The 15923-nt window shown below is 45.2% G+C and overlaps 1 protein-coding gene across 2 annotated transcripts in view; it reads left to right on the forward strand.

The window, feature by feature from the left end:
- Positions 1-14215: 14215 nt before the first annotated feature.
- The window catches only part of DCBLD1 (discoidin, CUB and LCCL domain containing 1), an 81091-nt gene continuing 79383 nt past the window's right edge, over positions 14216-15923 (forward strand). The window contains exon 1 of one of the 2 annotated variants that reach the window (XM_045010210.1): positions 14216-14520. In XM_045010210.1, the coding sequence (XP_044866145.1) occupies positions 14424-14520 (97 nt within the window). In that variant the 5' untranslated portion in view covers positions 14216-14423. Of the gene's footprint in view, positions 14521-14996; positions 15025-15923 lie in introns of those variants that run through there. The other variant, XM_045010211.1, reaches the window with a different exon arrangement.

Consider the following 15923-nt stretch of genomic DNA (forward strand, 5'->3'; position numbering starts at 1 on the left):
TCATGAATTACAAGAATTTGACCTTGTACTTTCTGGGTGTAATGTGCCTATACTATGTGGAAAAGGTGCACAACATGCTTTTTCCACATACACAATTATTATTAGAGATTTATGACCCATGCTTCCACGGTGCATAACTGGCTTACTCTCTGTAACACTTATGAGGAATGTGGATTTTAAAAAGCAGCCAAAGGGAGCAGAAAAGAAATTTGTCTCACACAACACAAATTCCTAAATTAACTAGCATGATTCCCAAGCTTCTTCCTTCAAAGAAACAAACAGAAAGACTAGAAAGAGCACCTCTGGACCTGTTTCTCACCCTCAGAGAATGTCAGACTGAGTTCATGGCAGATGTTGCTAGAATTTTTTTTTATTGCAATATGAAAGTCGGAACTGGTGAAGGGCCAAATTCAGTCCTGGTATAAACCCATTGACTTCAGTGGAATTGTGCACACATAAATCAGGGTTGACTCTGGCTTGAAATGTCTAATCCTCTGTTCATATTTAGCAAATATAACTAAATAGTTATATTTATCGAAACAAAACAAAAAACAAAACAAAAAAAATGAATTCTACTTAGTTTGGTTATTTCTTTAAACACTGCTTAAGTCATAGAATCATAGAATCATAGATTCGCCACCATATGGCTGTGTATTTTGCAGTGGGTAGCTTCTAAATTCTCACTTGACATCCCTATAAAGCGTGAACAAACATCTGTAAAGGCAATAAACAAAAATCATGATTATGACTTATCATGGCAAAAAAGAAAGAATAAAAAGCAAACCCCACAAAATTTAGTTGTTTTAAACCCCCAAAGTCATAGCATTTTAAAAATGTACTAAAACATAGTACATTAATTCAAATATGAAAAATCCATAAAGCACATGACATGCAATGCTGGCCCCACTGAAGACACTAGGAGCCTTGCCCTGACTTCAGTGCAGCCAGCATTTCACCCATGGAATATTGATAACCTAAAAAATAATACTAAGGTTTTTTTTTTAAACAAAGATTGTGATACAGTTTTAAATTATGTGGTTTTACAGGTGACCTTAAAGCACATCTTTAAACCAAGAAAAGGAACGTTCTGCACAAGCACTAATTGTTGACAGGATTGAAGATGACAGCACTGCATTAGTTACTTTTGTTCATGTTTAGCAGATTATCGTCAAAACCAAGACTAGAAATTTGTTTTTAAACTGAAAGCTAAAAGAGCACCAGGGCCAACTATTAAGCAGCTGTGAAAAACTGCAGAATCTGTGAAAAGTGACAAATGAGCAGTTATAATCATGATTCATAATTAGATCATAAAAACTGACATTACCCGATATGCAACAGTAATTCAAGTGATAAAAGGCATACATCCATCTGCAGTATGGCTCACACTGAAGTTAAGAGTTACACCCAGATTTTGTTACCATATAGAATTAGTCATGTGCCATAAATTCTGTTCACATGAAATATTTAGAGCTCCTACTATCTTTCAGTTTAGACTATGTCTACAATGGGGATTTTAACCATCAGTGTAGCTGTACCAATTCAAATTCATACCATAGACACAATACACTAGTATAAACAATGACATGTACCAGTACAGTTCAGACTGGTTTCAAACAGACTGCCCTTCAGCTACAGCTGAATTAGCCCAGTCCCAGCAAGATCCCTAAAGCTGATTTTGACCTGGAATTCCCCAGGGAGGCAATGACCAGAGCACTAGGATGACATACTCTCAGCTGTTTGTGTTGTTGAGCAGATGGGCTGTTGCATGCTGAACAAGTTGTAACTTTTTAGAATCAGTCAAAAAAATGGGAAAATTTGTCTATAGCAGGGTTCCTCCCTCCTCCCCCCCCCCCCCCAAAATGAATCCCTTTGTCAAAAATGTTTAAAACAACATTTCTCAACTATGGTTATGTGTATATCCAGAAGCAGTGATGAGTCCACATGGCCACCCAGCTTCAGCTCTCTGGAGGCCTTAATAGAGAGTGATGTTAAAGAGATGTAAAAGTTCTTCAAAATCTTCACTCTCCCACCAGCACGATCTTAGTCTTCCCATGATTCAACTTCAGTCATTCTTCATTCAGTTACTGATTCCAGGAGCCTCTAGTTTTATAGAATCACGGGCATGTGAAATGACCTCTCATGGCCTTCTATCCCACCCTGCTGCAATACAGCAGGATTGACTTCACCATTCCTAAATACCAGGCCATAACTAAGGTTTTTATTTTACAGGACTTCTTTTCTAATTTTGTATACTGCCACCAGCCCACGCCTCTGTTTCAATGCTGTATTAAAATGCGCAGAGAGCCAACATCATTCTCAGCTATATCCTGTAAATCCGAATTACCCTATTGCCGGCAATTTGCAAAGTGTAAACTGAGGGCAAATTTGCCCCACAGATTGTAAAAGCAGTCTCAATTTACATGCTGTCCTTGTGCTAAGTGAAGGGATTAACATACCTCTCAATGGCTAGATTTGTTCTTTAAATGCTCTGTTTGTGACTGGGGTCTTTTCCACTTCATTGTGTATTATGATTTCCCCCAAGTCACAAAAAAGCATTAAAAACCTCTAAAGAACAAGAACTCTCCTGTTAGCAACAGAAAAGCAAGTATACTCCCAAACAAGGTGAAATTCAAACTGATCTGTGTAAATGAGGCAGGGGGTTCTTTTTCTAAGAACCAAGGCATGAAATGAGACACTTTCAGAAGGAAGAGTGTATACACTGACAGGGTGGTGAGACAAGCTTAGGTAAACTCTACTTGATTTGTTTATTTTCTTCTCCTTTCCCTCCCACTTCCCATTAGAACACCAAAATACATATATACTTTAAAACTAATCACTACATCTGGCATACTAGAGATTAATTAGTTGTATGGTACCTGTATTAAACTTTAGAAGGCCTTTCAATTTGAAGTGTCAGAAGGGCAACTGCATATATAACTATTCATATTGAAAGCGATGTCATGTAAAACTCTAACATAACACTACCCTCTACCTAAATTGACACTTTGTCATCACTGTGCCAAGAGAACAAACATTTCCCTAAATGCTTTGAGTTGACATTATCTTGAAGCCAAGTGTTAATGGAGCAACATCTTTATTGTTAACAGGAAGCTGGCTTTACTTTATACTTAATATTCATGATTCTTAATTATGTAAATCATTTTACGCTAAATCAGCCACTGAAGTGAATCTAATTGTAGAGGATTCTGACTCAATAATAGCATTTACATATAAGTTTACAGGTCTGAATAATTTGGAGTTGCATTGTAAGACCTGGAAAATGATTAATACCTGTTAACAGGGCCACAAAAATAATCCTGAGTGCTATGTTGGTAGAAACAATTGCAACAGAAGACCTCATGTACATACTAAAAGTAAGCTACAAGTGGAGCTGGATGAGTCATCAGTAGTAGACAAGTCTGAATTATATTCACACACCTGGAAAAAAAACTTAAATCTTTAATGAAGTCAAAATTTGTAAAGAACAAATCATGTCAAATCAATCTGATAGCTTTCTTTGATAGGATAACGAGTCTTGTGGATAGGGAGAAGCAATGGATGTGGTAGACCTAGACTTTAGTAAGGCATTTGATATGGTCTCGCATGATATTCTTATCAATAAACTAGGCAAATACAACTTAGATGGGGCTACTATAAGGTGGGTGCATAACTGGCTGGATAACTGTACTCAGAGAGCAGTTATTAATCGTTCCCAATCCTGCTGGAAAGGTACAACAAGTGGGGTTCCACAGGGGTCTGTTTTGGGACCGGCTCTGTTCAATATCTTCATCAATGACTTAGATATTGGCATAGAAAGTACGCTTATTAAGTTTGCAGATGATACCAAACTGGGAGGGATTGCAACTGCTTTGGAAAATAGGGTCATAATTCAAAATGATCTGGACAAATTGGAGAACTGGTCTGAGGTAAACAGGATGAAGTTTAATAAAGACAAATGCAAAGTGCTCTACTTAGGAAGGAACAATCAGTTTCACATACACAGAATGGGAAGAGACTGTCTAGGAAGCAGTACGGCAGAAAGGGATCTAGGGGTTATAGTGGACCACAAGCTAAATATGAGTCAACAGTGTGATGCTGTTGCAAAAAAAGCAAACATGATTCTGGGGCCTGGTCTACACTAGGACTTTAATTTGAATTTAGCAGCGTTAATTCGAATTAACCGTGCACCCGTCCACACCAGGAAGCCATTTAGTTCGACCTAGAGGGCTCTTTAGTTCGAATTCGGTACTCCACCCCGACGAGGGGAGTAGCGCTAAATTCGACATGGCTATGTCGAATTAGGCTAGGTGTGGATGCAAATCGAACTTACTAGCTCCGGGAGCTATCCCACACTGCACCACTCTGTTGACGCTCTGGACAGCAGTCCGAGCTCGGATGCTCTGACCAGCCACACAGGAAAAGTCCCGGGAAAATTTGAATTCCTTTTCCTGTCTGGACAGTTAGAATCTCATTTCGTGGTTGGACATCGGGGCGAGCTCAGCAGCACCGGCAGCGATGCAGAGCTCTCCAGCAAAGGAGTTCATGTAATCTCTGAATAGAAAGAGGGACCCAGCATAGACTGACCGGGAACTCTTGGATCTGATCGGAGTGAGGGGCGAGGAGTCTCTGCTTTCGGAGCTGGGCTCCAAATAACGGAATGCAAAGACCTACGAGAAGGTCTCCAAAGCCATGAGAGACAGAGGATACAGCCGGGATGCAACGCAGCGCCGCGTGAAAACCAAGGACCCCAGACAAGGCTACCAAAAAAACAAAGCGGCAAACGGACGCTACGGAGCCTGCCACCACTGCCCCACCAGTGACCATGGACTCTGACGATGGGACAGTGTCGACGGACAGTTCCTCGGCGATGTTCGCGGACGGGGAAGATGAAGAAGTGTTTCTGGAGGACGAGGCAGGCGACAGCGCTTACAACGCTGGTTTCCCCGACAGCCAGGATCTCTTCATTACCGTCACGGAAATCCCCTACCAACCCTCCCCGGCCATTAGCCCGGATCCTGAATCAGGGGAAGGAGCAGTCGGTAAGTGCTTTAACCATGTAAACTTTTATTCTTAATATAACAGGAATCTGAAGTATGTGAAAAGGAGGTCTCTCTATATATGGGGATAGAACAGAAATCCTCCTGGGAGATCTCCACGAAGCTCTCCTGGAGGTAATCGAAAAGCCTCCGCAGGAGGTTCCTGGGGAGAGCTGCCTTATTGGGTGCTCCGTGGTAGCACACGTTTCCGCGCCAGGCTTTCATGAGGTACTCAGGGAGCATTGCCTCCCCGAGTACGGCTGCGTAGGGCCTTGGTTTGTGCTGGCTTTCACGCAGCATGCGCTCTCTATCTCCTTCAGTGACCGTCCTCAGGGTGATCTCGCTCGGAGACTCCTGCATGTAATTAGGGGAATTACTGTAATGTTATGCCTGGTCCAAAGTATTTTTAAAAAATCTCCAGACAGACGGCATAGCAGAGACTCAGCACGCTGCTGCGTGATGAGCGTAACGGAAAGCCAAAGAATCAAATGGACGCTCATGGAGGGAGGGGGGACTGAGGACGCAAGGTATCCCACAGTTCCTGCTGTCTCCGAAAAGGATTTGCATTCTTGGCTGAGCTCCAAATGCTTCTAGGGTCAAAAACAGTGTCCGCGGTGGGTCAGGGCATAGCTCGGCAATTTACGTAGCCCCCCAACCACCCCCAGAAGTGAAAGGGAAAACAATCCTCTCTTGACTCTTTTACATGTCACCCTATCTTTACTGAATGCTGCAGATAGACGCGATGGTGCAGCACTCAACACCAACATCCTTGCTCCCCCCACGCTATGGATGGCTGATGGTACAATACGACTGGTATCCGTCGTCGTCATCATCAGCCTATTGGCACATGGGGCAGTGCAAAAGGACTGGTAACCATGCAGACTACCATCCGTTAGGTCGATCAAGGGCGCCTGGCCCTAATTTTTCCTGGTAGATGGTACAATATGGCTGATAACCATCGTCATCATCGCCACAAGGGGCTGAGCTTCATCAGCCCCCCTAGCAGCAGGATGCTGGGCTCCTCTCCTCCACACTCCTTAATGTCCTATCTGGACTATCATAGCAGCTGGAGGCTGCCTTCCACTCATTTCTCACTAACAAGTCACTGTGTCTTATTCCTGCATTCTTTATTACTTCATCACACAAGTGGGGGGACAATGCTATGGTAGCCCAGGAAGGCTGGGGAAGAATGGAATGAACAGGTGGGGTTGTTGCAGGAGCACCCCCTGTGAATAGCATACAGCTCATAATCTATGCAGGATCTGACACAGAGCAGCTGTGCTCTCTGGTTCTCTGATACAGTGGTTCTCTAGTACACTTGCCCATATTCTAGGCAGGACTGATTCTATTTTTAGATACCAAAAAGGAGGGATTGACTCAGGGAGTCATTCCCAATTTTGGCTTTTGCGCCCCTGGCTAAGAGCAGCCAGGGGCACTTATGATAGCAGCAAATGGTGCAGTGCAAAAGGACTGCTAACCATGCCCATCTTATTACCAATTTATGGTGTGGTAGATGGTACAATATGGCTGGTAACCATCTCTGCTGTCATGCAAAAGCATGCTGCTGTGTAGCGCTGCTGAACCGCCTCTGTCAGCGGCATCTAGTACACATACGGTGACAGGCACAAAAGGCAAAACAGGCTCCATGGTTTCCACGCTGTGGCGTCTGCCAGGGCAATCCAGGGAAAACGGGCTTGAAATGATTGTCTGCTGTAGCTTTCCCGGAGGAAGGGATGACTGACGACATTTACCCAGAACCACCCGCGAAAATGGTTTTTGCCCCATCAGGCACTGGGATCTCAACCCAGAATTCACAGAGACAGATTAGACTGTGTTCATTCTTCGCAAAAATTTATCTTGGCAAGGAATTCACTCCCTTTTTCCCATCACACAGCTTGGACTGTCTCCAGACCCGCCACAGCATCCCCCTCAGAGAGGCTGGCAAAGATTAGGCGGCGAAATAAAAAGACACGGGACGAGATGTTCGCTGAACTTATGGGGTGCTCCCGAGATGACGCAGACCAGCAGAGCCAGTGGAGGGAGACCTTCTCTCTGTACCAGCGCTCACTCAGCGAACGGGAGGAGAGGTGGCGTGAGGAAGACAAGCAGGCGACTCAAACGCTGCTTGGACTAATGAGAGAGCAAACGGACATGCTCCTGCGCCTTGTGCATGTTCTGCAGGACCTCCGGCAGGAGGACAGAGCCCCCCTGCAGTGTATCTGCAACCGCCCTCCCCCGCCACAAAGTCCCATACCCTCCTCACCCAAAATAACCAGAAGGAGGGGCGCCAGAGGCCGTGTAAACTGTCTAAACTGTCACTGCACCCCAGCAGAGTGCTCAAGTACCCAAAAGCTCTCATACCCTAAATTTTGAGAAGTCCTTTCCTTCCCGCCTCACCCAAGCTCCCATCCCAGTTTCATCCCCTAACTGTCTAGTTGATAATAAAAAATACTTTTCTGTTAATTACTGTTTCCGTCATGTTCTTTTAGAGGAGACTGTGTTTGAAGGGGGGAAAGGGAGTTGGTAATTTGACAGGACAATCACCTTTACCAGGGTACAGACATGGGGGCAGGATCAGCAGCAGGTCACACACACACTGCAGTCAGTATGCACCCTGGTTGGTATGGGAGGTGGTTTGCAGGTTCTGTGTGGGTGGGGGGGTATGTGACTTTGTAGCGGGGGAGGGGGGTTACAGATCTCATGCAACGGTCCCTGTCCTGGACCACAGAGCCACGCAGCAGAGGAATCTGTATCCGTCCTCCCCCGCCAAAAGGCCACATAGCCCCCGCACACAGAGTCCCAAAAAGGAGGGATGGCAGGCTCCGTTGAAACATCCAGTCCGGCACTGCAGACCGCTCTGGGAGCAGGATCCTGTCATTCCTTGAGTTTACAGGCGGTCTTTACATCACTGCACACCCTACCCAGCACAGTCCGTGTCCCAGTTTCAACCCTGTAACGCAAAGTCATCAATAAAGAAACCTTTGTAAAGTTACAGTGGAACATGTATTTTATTTTTAAACGTGTGTTAGAAGTTGGGGAAGCGGGGTGGGCGGGGTATGTAACTGCAGATGCTAGTCAACAGTCACTTGGTAAAGAAACAGGGGCAGCTTCAGCTTCTCTGTAAAGAAACTGAACAGTCACAGGTCACGCTGCTCGCTGCTCGCTGGTACTTGAAGAGTTCCTTGTCGCTGTGAAAGGCGCCTGCACAGAGCTTCACGAGCCAGGGCATTAGCGGGTAGGCTGGGTCCCCGACGATCACTATAGGCATCTGCACATCCCCAAGACTTATTTTGTGGTCCGGGAAGAAACTACCGTACCTTCCTGCAGGCGTCTAAACAGACCAGAGTTCCTGAAAACACGCACGTCATGAACTTTGCCTGGCCACCCGACGTTGATGTTGGTAAAACGTCCCCCATGGTCCACCAGTGCTCGCAGCACCATTGAAAAGTAGCCCTATTTCTCAGCAGCTGACTGTGGAAGAGGTGGACAATAAGGTGCGAGGAGTTGACAACGGCCATAACTGCAGCGGGATCCGTGCTCAAAGTGCTGTGGCGCTCGCGCTGTCACTGAGCAGAAAAGTGCACTAACAGATTGCCCGCAGGCACTTTCAGGGAGGGAGGGAGGGAGGGCGTGATTGACGGTTCAATGATGACAGTTACCCAAAACCACCCTCGACACATTTTTCCCCCCAGCATGCATTGGGGGGGAAATCCCAGGATTCCAATGGGCAGCGGGGAGTGCGGGAACTGTGGGATAGCTTCCCACAGTGCACCGCTTCCAAAGTCGACACTGGCCCCGTTACTGTGGACTCACACAGTCGAACTAGTGTATTTAGTGTAGATACACAACTTCGACTTCATAAGGTCGATTCCACAAATTCGAATTAAGTTGATTCGAAATAGTCTTGTAGTGTAGACGTACCCTGGGATGCATTAACAGGTGTGTTGTGAGCAAGACAGGAGAAGTCATTCTTCCGCTCTACTCCGCGTTGGTTAGGCCTCAACTGGAGTATTGTGTCCCGTTCTAGGCACTACATTTCAAGAAAGATGTGGAGAAATTAGAGAGGGTCCAGAGAAGAGCAACAAGAATGATTAAAGGTCTTGAGAACATGACCTATGAAGGAAGGCTGAAAGAATTGGGTTTGTTTAGTTTGGAAAAGAGAAGACTCAGAGGGGACATGATAGCAGTTTTCAGGGATCTAAAAGGGTGTCATAAGGAGGAGGGAGAAAACTTGTTCATCTTAGCCTCTAAGGATAGAACAAGAAGCAATGGGTTTAAACTGCAACAAGGGAGGTTTACGTTGGACATTAGGAAAAAGTTCCCAACTGTCAGGGTGATTAAACACTGGAATAAATTGCCTAGGGAGGTTGTGGAATCTCCATCTCTGGAAATATTTAAGAGTAGGTTAGATAAATGTCTATCAGGGATGGTCTAGACAGTATTTGGTCCTGCCATGAGGGCAGGGGACTGGACTCAATGACCTCTCGAGGTCCCTTCCAGTCCAAGAATCTATGAAAATGCCACAGGATCAAATTCAGCAGATTTAAACACATGGTGCACAGAAAATCCCTGTGCTCTCACAACCCCTGCGGTGACCTAGCTCTCTCACTTACAAGATACAAGTATGCCCCCTGTAGTCCACAATTCTGAAGCTGCAGAATTCAACTCTTGCTTCAGAATTGTGTCCCAAAATCTCATCTTTTGTTGTTAAAAAGTTATGTTTTAGCCTCCTGCTTAAGAAGAAACACTTGAAAACATGAACCATGTGTGAACCAATGCAGTGATGCATCTATGAGTTTGTAGATACCCTGAAACAATAGCTCTGCGTGGCATAGACTGCTCTGTTCATCTTAATGAGTTAACACTGGAAGCTAGTAATGACACCTTACACATACTGAAAACGGACAACATGGAGGCAAGCTAAAGTAAACTGCATTTAATATAAAAATAAACAGCACAGAAGCTACTGCAATGATTGTATTATTCATTTTCCTATTTAAGTAAATAAAAAATCCCGATATTTAACATTTATCTGAACTAGCTGCAGAATTTCCAAAATTTCCTCTGAAGCATTATAGAATCTGAGGAACCTGCTGCAGAGTTTAGGTCCAGTTTGACACAGAGAATACAGGGCCCTGGATATAAGCAGCTCCAACTGAGGCCCATGCAGTGTGAGAAGGAAAAGGCTATTAACCTGCCCTTCCAGATGGTCCTTTCTTTCCAGCCATACACTGCTGAAACAGCCCACTAACTTACACCAGCCCAGGAAGGGAAGCAGATACCACACCTAAGTCCTTTCAAGGCCTTTTCTTCAGCAAAACACGACATACTGTTGGAATACAAAAGATATAAAGAACACAAAGTAAACTCTCCTATTGGCTACAACCCCCAGACACTATCACCTTGCCACTCCACCATCCAGCAGAAAAGAGAACACACCCTTTCCCTGTATCCTCTTCCCCAGCTTCCTCTTCCTTATATATTCCACACAGCCATGTGATACACAGGAATCCCGTAACCCTTTCTAGCCTGCTGTTTCACTTTGTCACAACTAATCAAAGAGCACAGGCTCTGCTGACAACATTAATGACAAAGTCTGTCTTGTAATGTAAATACCATATCACATTTTTGGCTTACAGGTGCCTACTAGAAAGCATAGGGATCTCAGGACCCAGTTTATTTTGGCACTGCCTAGATATGGAATGGAAACAAAAGACTTTAATTGGACATCAGGGTGTTCTAACTAAGGACAAGGAGTGACATTTTAATACCTCCTTTGGTGGACTGTATCGTGGACTGAACTCAATGATTTAGCAGGTCTTTTTTTATCTCTAACCATTAGGATTCTAAACCAAAATAATTAAATGTTAAGACCAATCTCACTTTATTTTTAAAAGCAGTTTTCTAGAACTGAACTGATATAATACAAATCAGTATAATTTGCAATACATATTTACATATGGGATTGGTTTTCATGGTCCATGCAGCAGTTCCAGGACACTGATAATATCTAATATAACCTTACTACCTGTTCTTCTTCTTTGATTCCTGGCTGTCAGCTCAGTAGCTACGATGGGGCCAAAGAAAATCTGTCCACACTTTCTATCTTGTATCAGCTTCACAGCTTGTTCATCTTGAAACCTTTTTGTTCTATGTCATTCTTCACCATGTTTATCCCTGGATTTCCTCTGTTTCTAGTTCCTTGCACTCTGGTATATATTGCCATGTATGGTATCTTTTCTGGGACCATTCTTGACACGTCTCTGTCATTTTCCTGAATCATTTATAACAGTGTTATTTCTTCTATAACTCTATCTCCTATCACTGCAACTCTTTCAAAGGAGAAATATTCTCCTCTAAACTTTTTGTGTTTCTGCTTATTGCATTCCACTCACTTTTGTCCATTATTTACAATCTAATTTGCAAGTGTTGATGCAATATTGGTATTGAAGATTATCTGGTCACATATTCCTACCAATATTGTGTCAATTTTTTTTAAATCCAGTCTTGACTTGATTTTCCTCTCCCTTACATCAAGGTTACATCAACAGAACTTCAGTGGAGTTACTTCTGATGTACGGTGGGAAAACTGATGAGAACAGAAACAGGTCTGTTTACACAGAAATACCCCTCCAACCCCCCACTTCCTCCCCCCTTTTTTTTTTTGCAAGTTGTCTATGAAAGACCAGAATTGACAGTCACAGTACCAACAGACTTCACAAGTTAGTCCCTAACAAGTTAGCTGGCTTAGTCTGAAAGCATCTGGTATTGCACTGATGAAATCTAATGAGAATTAGTTTGACTATTAAATTGGTTTAGTAATAAATGTTCTACCTTCTACTGCTTCACCACAATGATATTTTAAGCTAGATCTCAATTGCTCATTCCCAGGATAGCGATAAAAACTCCAAAACAAAAACCTGTGTTCAATGTATCCAACAAGGATAATTTATCTTATCAATTACACTGTGCAAACATGGTTAGTAAACATGTCTTGGATGCAATTATTTTGCATAGTTAAAACCAAAAGACAACAACATTTATAGAATATCCCTATTGAAACAAATGATTATCAGAGTTGGTTAGCACACAAGTTAGTTAAGTACAATTATTTCCAAAATGCTACCTTTAAATTTACCAATATAATATCAGCACTGCCATGAAAGCCTTTAATATAAGATATGGTATATTATTATAACCTATTATAACCTTTGTGCCCTCCCAGTTCTTGGCTGCTCTGGGATCCCTGCATAATTTAGAGAAGACAGCCCTGGGGGCCTTTGTAAATTAGTGTAGTCTCCAGGGGCTGCCGCAGCACATCCCCCCCCGCCCCGAATCTCCACAAGCCACAACGTTGCACATTACAGCCCTGACTCCAACACATATTTGGCAAGAGATCTGTTAAGCAACAGGTTCTCAGTGTCTGCGCTGAGGGAATCCTCCCATCTGGAACCCCTTTTTAGAGCCTCTTTAGGGTATGTCTACACTGCAGCTTGCAGTGAGCCTCCCAGCCCAAGTAGACAGACTGGCACTAGCTCAGCTTGAGCAAGCATGCTAAAAATAATATAGATGTTGCAGCTCATATGGCAGCTCAGGCTCTCAAGCCCACCCAGCCCCTGGGTCTGAGCTTGGCTGGCTAGCCCATCTCTGCTGGAGCTGCTTTGTCCATGCTTCTATTTTTAGCATACTAGCTCAAGCCAAGCTAGTGGGAGTCTGCCCACCTGAGCTGGGTGGCTTGCTCCCAGCTGCAGTGTAGACATACCCTTATGTTGCTCTGGCCTTTTTTTTTATGACAAAAAAGATGGGGTGTGTGTGTGTGGGGGGGGGGGGGGGTGTATGTGAAAATCTCAGTCTAGGATTTCAACATGTTAGCTAATATGAGTTTAACAGACACCTTTTTGCCTAGTGAAGACAAGGGCTTGGTCTCAGGTTTTAGAAACTAGAAATTCCAGGCCAGGTTTGTGAACCTGTTGATGAACTTGGGTCAATTTACGTTTTCTAGTAGAAAATCCAGGCTAACTCAGTACTATGTTGTGTAAACCTTACTCACTTATTCACACAATCAGTCCCATTGAAGTAAATAGAATTACTGTTCATAAGCGTTAAGGGTTACACAATCTCAGTTTTGTCCACTCATGATTTTATTGCAACTCTCGCAATAGTTGATGTAGTACTTAAAGCCCCAGCTCCATTAGACAAGTGGAGATGTGACAATGTCAGCTTTCATTTCTGAACAGCTTTAATTTTAGCCCCTCCAGTTGCAGAGGAAAGCTTGAAAATGTGACTCTTGTGCACCACAAAGGCTCAAAAAACAGAAGGCAAATAAAAAAAAACAAAATGCATGTGTATGTATATTTATAATATTTTGACTGATTTTAGGAGAGCATGACATGTTTTGGACATTTGGAGTTGGTGATATTTCAAACCAGTTTTCCGTGGCTTTGCACGATTACTACACTAAACCATGGTTTCATCTGAATTTTCAGGTTGATTCAGACTCACAGACCCAGAGAAAAACCCTGAAAGCTCAAACCCAGGCTGATCCAAATTGAGGAAGGAAGTTTGTATGAACCCCTGTGCAAACTAAACCCTTTGACTAAGTTCTGCACTTGCGATAGCAGAAAGGTCACAGTAACCCCGGCTGCAAGAAGCATAGCACCTGCAATGCCCTGGAACAGTTTCAGGACTTCCATTCTGATTTGCGGGGCCCAAAGAAAACTCCTAACTTACCCCTCCCAACCCGGAGCCACACTCTGAAGCCATGACCCACCCCCAGCTCCGCCGGGGATCCAAACGCGCCAGGCTCCTGGCGCTGGCCCAGCTGTACCACCAGCCGCGCTTGACTGGCTCGGAGGTCACTAGGTGCAGCATGGCCATGGAGCTGCACTGCCCCATGCAATGAGCGGGGATGCAAGCTGGGCACAGCCACAAGCGATAGGAAGGACCCGCAGCTGCAACTCCGCCAGCCGAGGGAGAGACACTTGTACCCGCCCGCCTGCTCCGCTGGACCCTGGCCTGCACCTCTGCTGGGGGAAGAGGCGAGGCAAGGCTGGGGGCCGCCCCGCAGCCCCGTCCAATGGGAACGGCGGTGCTTCCCGTCCTCTGGTTTCCTTTCCCCACCCCCAGCTCCTGGGCAGGGGGAGGAGAGATGCGGAGCTGCCGCCCTCGAGAGAGAAACGCGGGCGGCGGGACAGGAGGGCAGCCGCCTGCTGCACCGCAGCCCCTCGCTCGCAGGGGCCAGGCGGGTGCCCCGCCACCCCCCACGCGGACACTGGCTGCCTGGGTCTGAAGGAGCCTCTCGGCAGCAGCAGAGCAGCCCCCGGCGGAGAAGGCGCAGCAGCGACTGGGGAAAGTTGTCCCCCGCCCTCCCCCTCAGGAGGCAGCGCCATGGGCTGCAGCGGGGGGCTGCGGGCTGCCCGCTCCGCGCTCCTGGCGCTGCTGCTCGGACTCTCTGCCCCGCCGTGGCTGCGGGCGGAGAAGCTGGGTGAGTTCTCCCCGGGGAGCTAGCCGGGGGCACGGCTATCAGCCTCGGGCACCCTGCGGGGGGCAGCGGAGCCAGCTCAGAGGGGGCCTGCCCCAGCCACGCAAGGCGCAGGCTCTTGTCCCAGTCTGATCCCCGGGACTTCTGTGCCCAGGTGTTTTGCTGTGTGTGTCTGTCTCTCGTGTTACTCTGAGGTTTTTCCTTCTGTGCCCGCTCCCTTCCCTAGTGGCTTCCCCTTTGCTCCCTGGCTCGCTAACCCACGTGTGCGGGCGTGGGGGGTTGCAAGGCAGCAGACTCTGCCAGCTCCTCTCAGCTGGAGCAGGACCTAGTGCAGTTGATCTAAGGCTAGAGAATAGGGCCCCGTCAGCGCCCTAGCTGCGAAAACTGCCAAACCGTACATACCTGAGATCCGGAATCGGGACCTGACCGGATCCCTTCTCTGGCTTGCTAGAGCAAAAGGCAACAGTGAACTCCACGAGGACAAGGCTAAGAAAATGGGGCTACTAGGTAATGCTGCCCCTTGGCCATTTTGCGAAAGGGGATTTCCTCCTCTGAGTCTGATCCTCCTTCCTCTATCAATTTGCTTTATCTCTGGCAGCTGGGAAACTTAACTCCGCCAATCTAACCATGAATGATGGTTTCTTAGCTGGTCTCAGGGCTGTATATAGTTTGACCTGGTTAATCCATGCCTGGTTTATCCGTGTGTCTGAGTATCCACAGGATTAAAGTGGTAACCAATTTTACAGTAACTGTACCGATGATTTGTTAATCTTTGGTTAATTAGCCCTGTTCTAAAGCTAAATAAACAAGGAAGAAAGACCACAACAAGTTGTAGGTAATATGCAGGGTTAATTTCTACAAAGGTTACTGTTTTGCCTGGCTCCGATCTTACATAATGATGGAGAATATATATTATAAAGCGCAGGGAGGAACAGTCTAAAAGTACTTGTGCAATGACCATGTCTGTGAAGAACACAGTTTCAGTGCTATTCACTTTAATTCACTATGCTGATAGCATCGGTGCAGTTTATACAGCTTTATATACAGATAGATCCAGTTGTGTATTTGCTTATTAAACAGAACTGCCTTCACTAGTACTGGAACAAGTTCTGTAGAAACCCCATGAGACTGTGCAAACAACTTTATTACATATGGTATACTCACCTGTTTGTCCTAATTTTTAAGTGGCTAACATTTTAATTTCCTGTACAATCAAAAGAGTAGCTATAGTTATATTCAAAACTTGCAACCTTATTGCCATGGATGGAACATCAGTATATGACAGGAGTAACCATCTTTCTTAAGAAAACTCACTAACAACTGGCAGTTAAATAATTAATCTTGGAGTTTGTGATCATTATTAAAATGCAACCATAGCACCTCATTAAGATAGGAGAAGTATATGC

The sequence above is a fragment of the Mauremys mutica genome, chromosome 3 (assembly GCF_020497125.1).
Source record: "Mauremys mutica isolate MM-2020 ecotype Southern chromosome 3, ASM2049712v1, whole genome shotgun sequence".
NCBI lineage: Eukaryota > Metazoa > Chordata > Testudines > Geoemydidae > Mauremys > Mauremys mutica.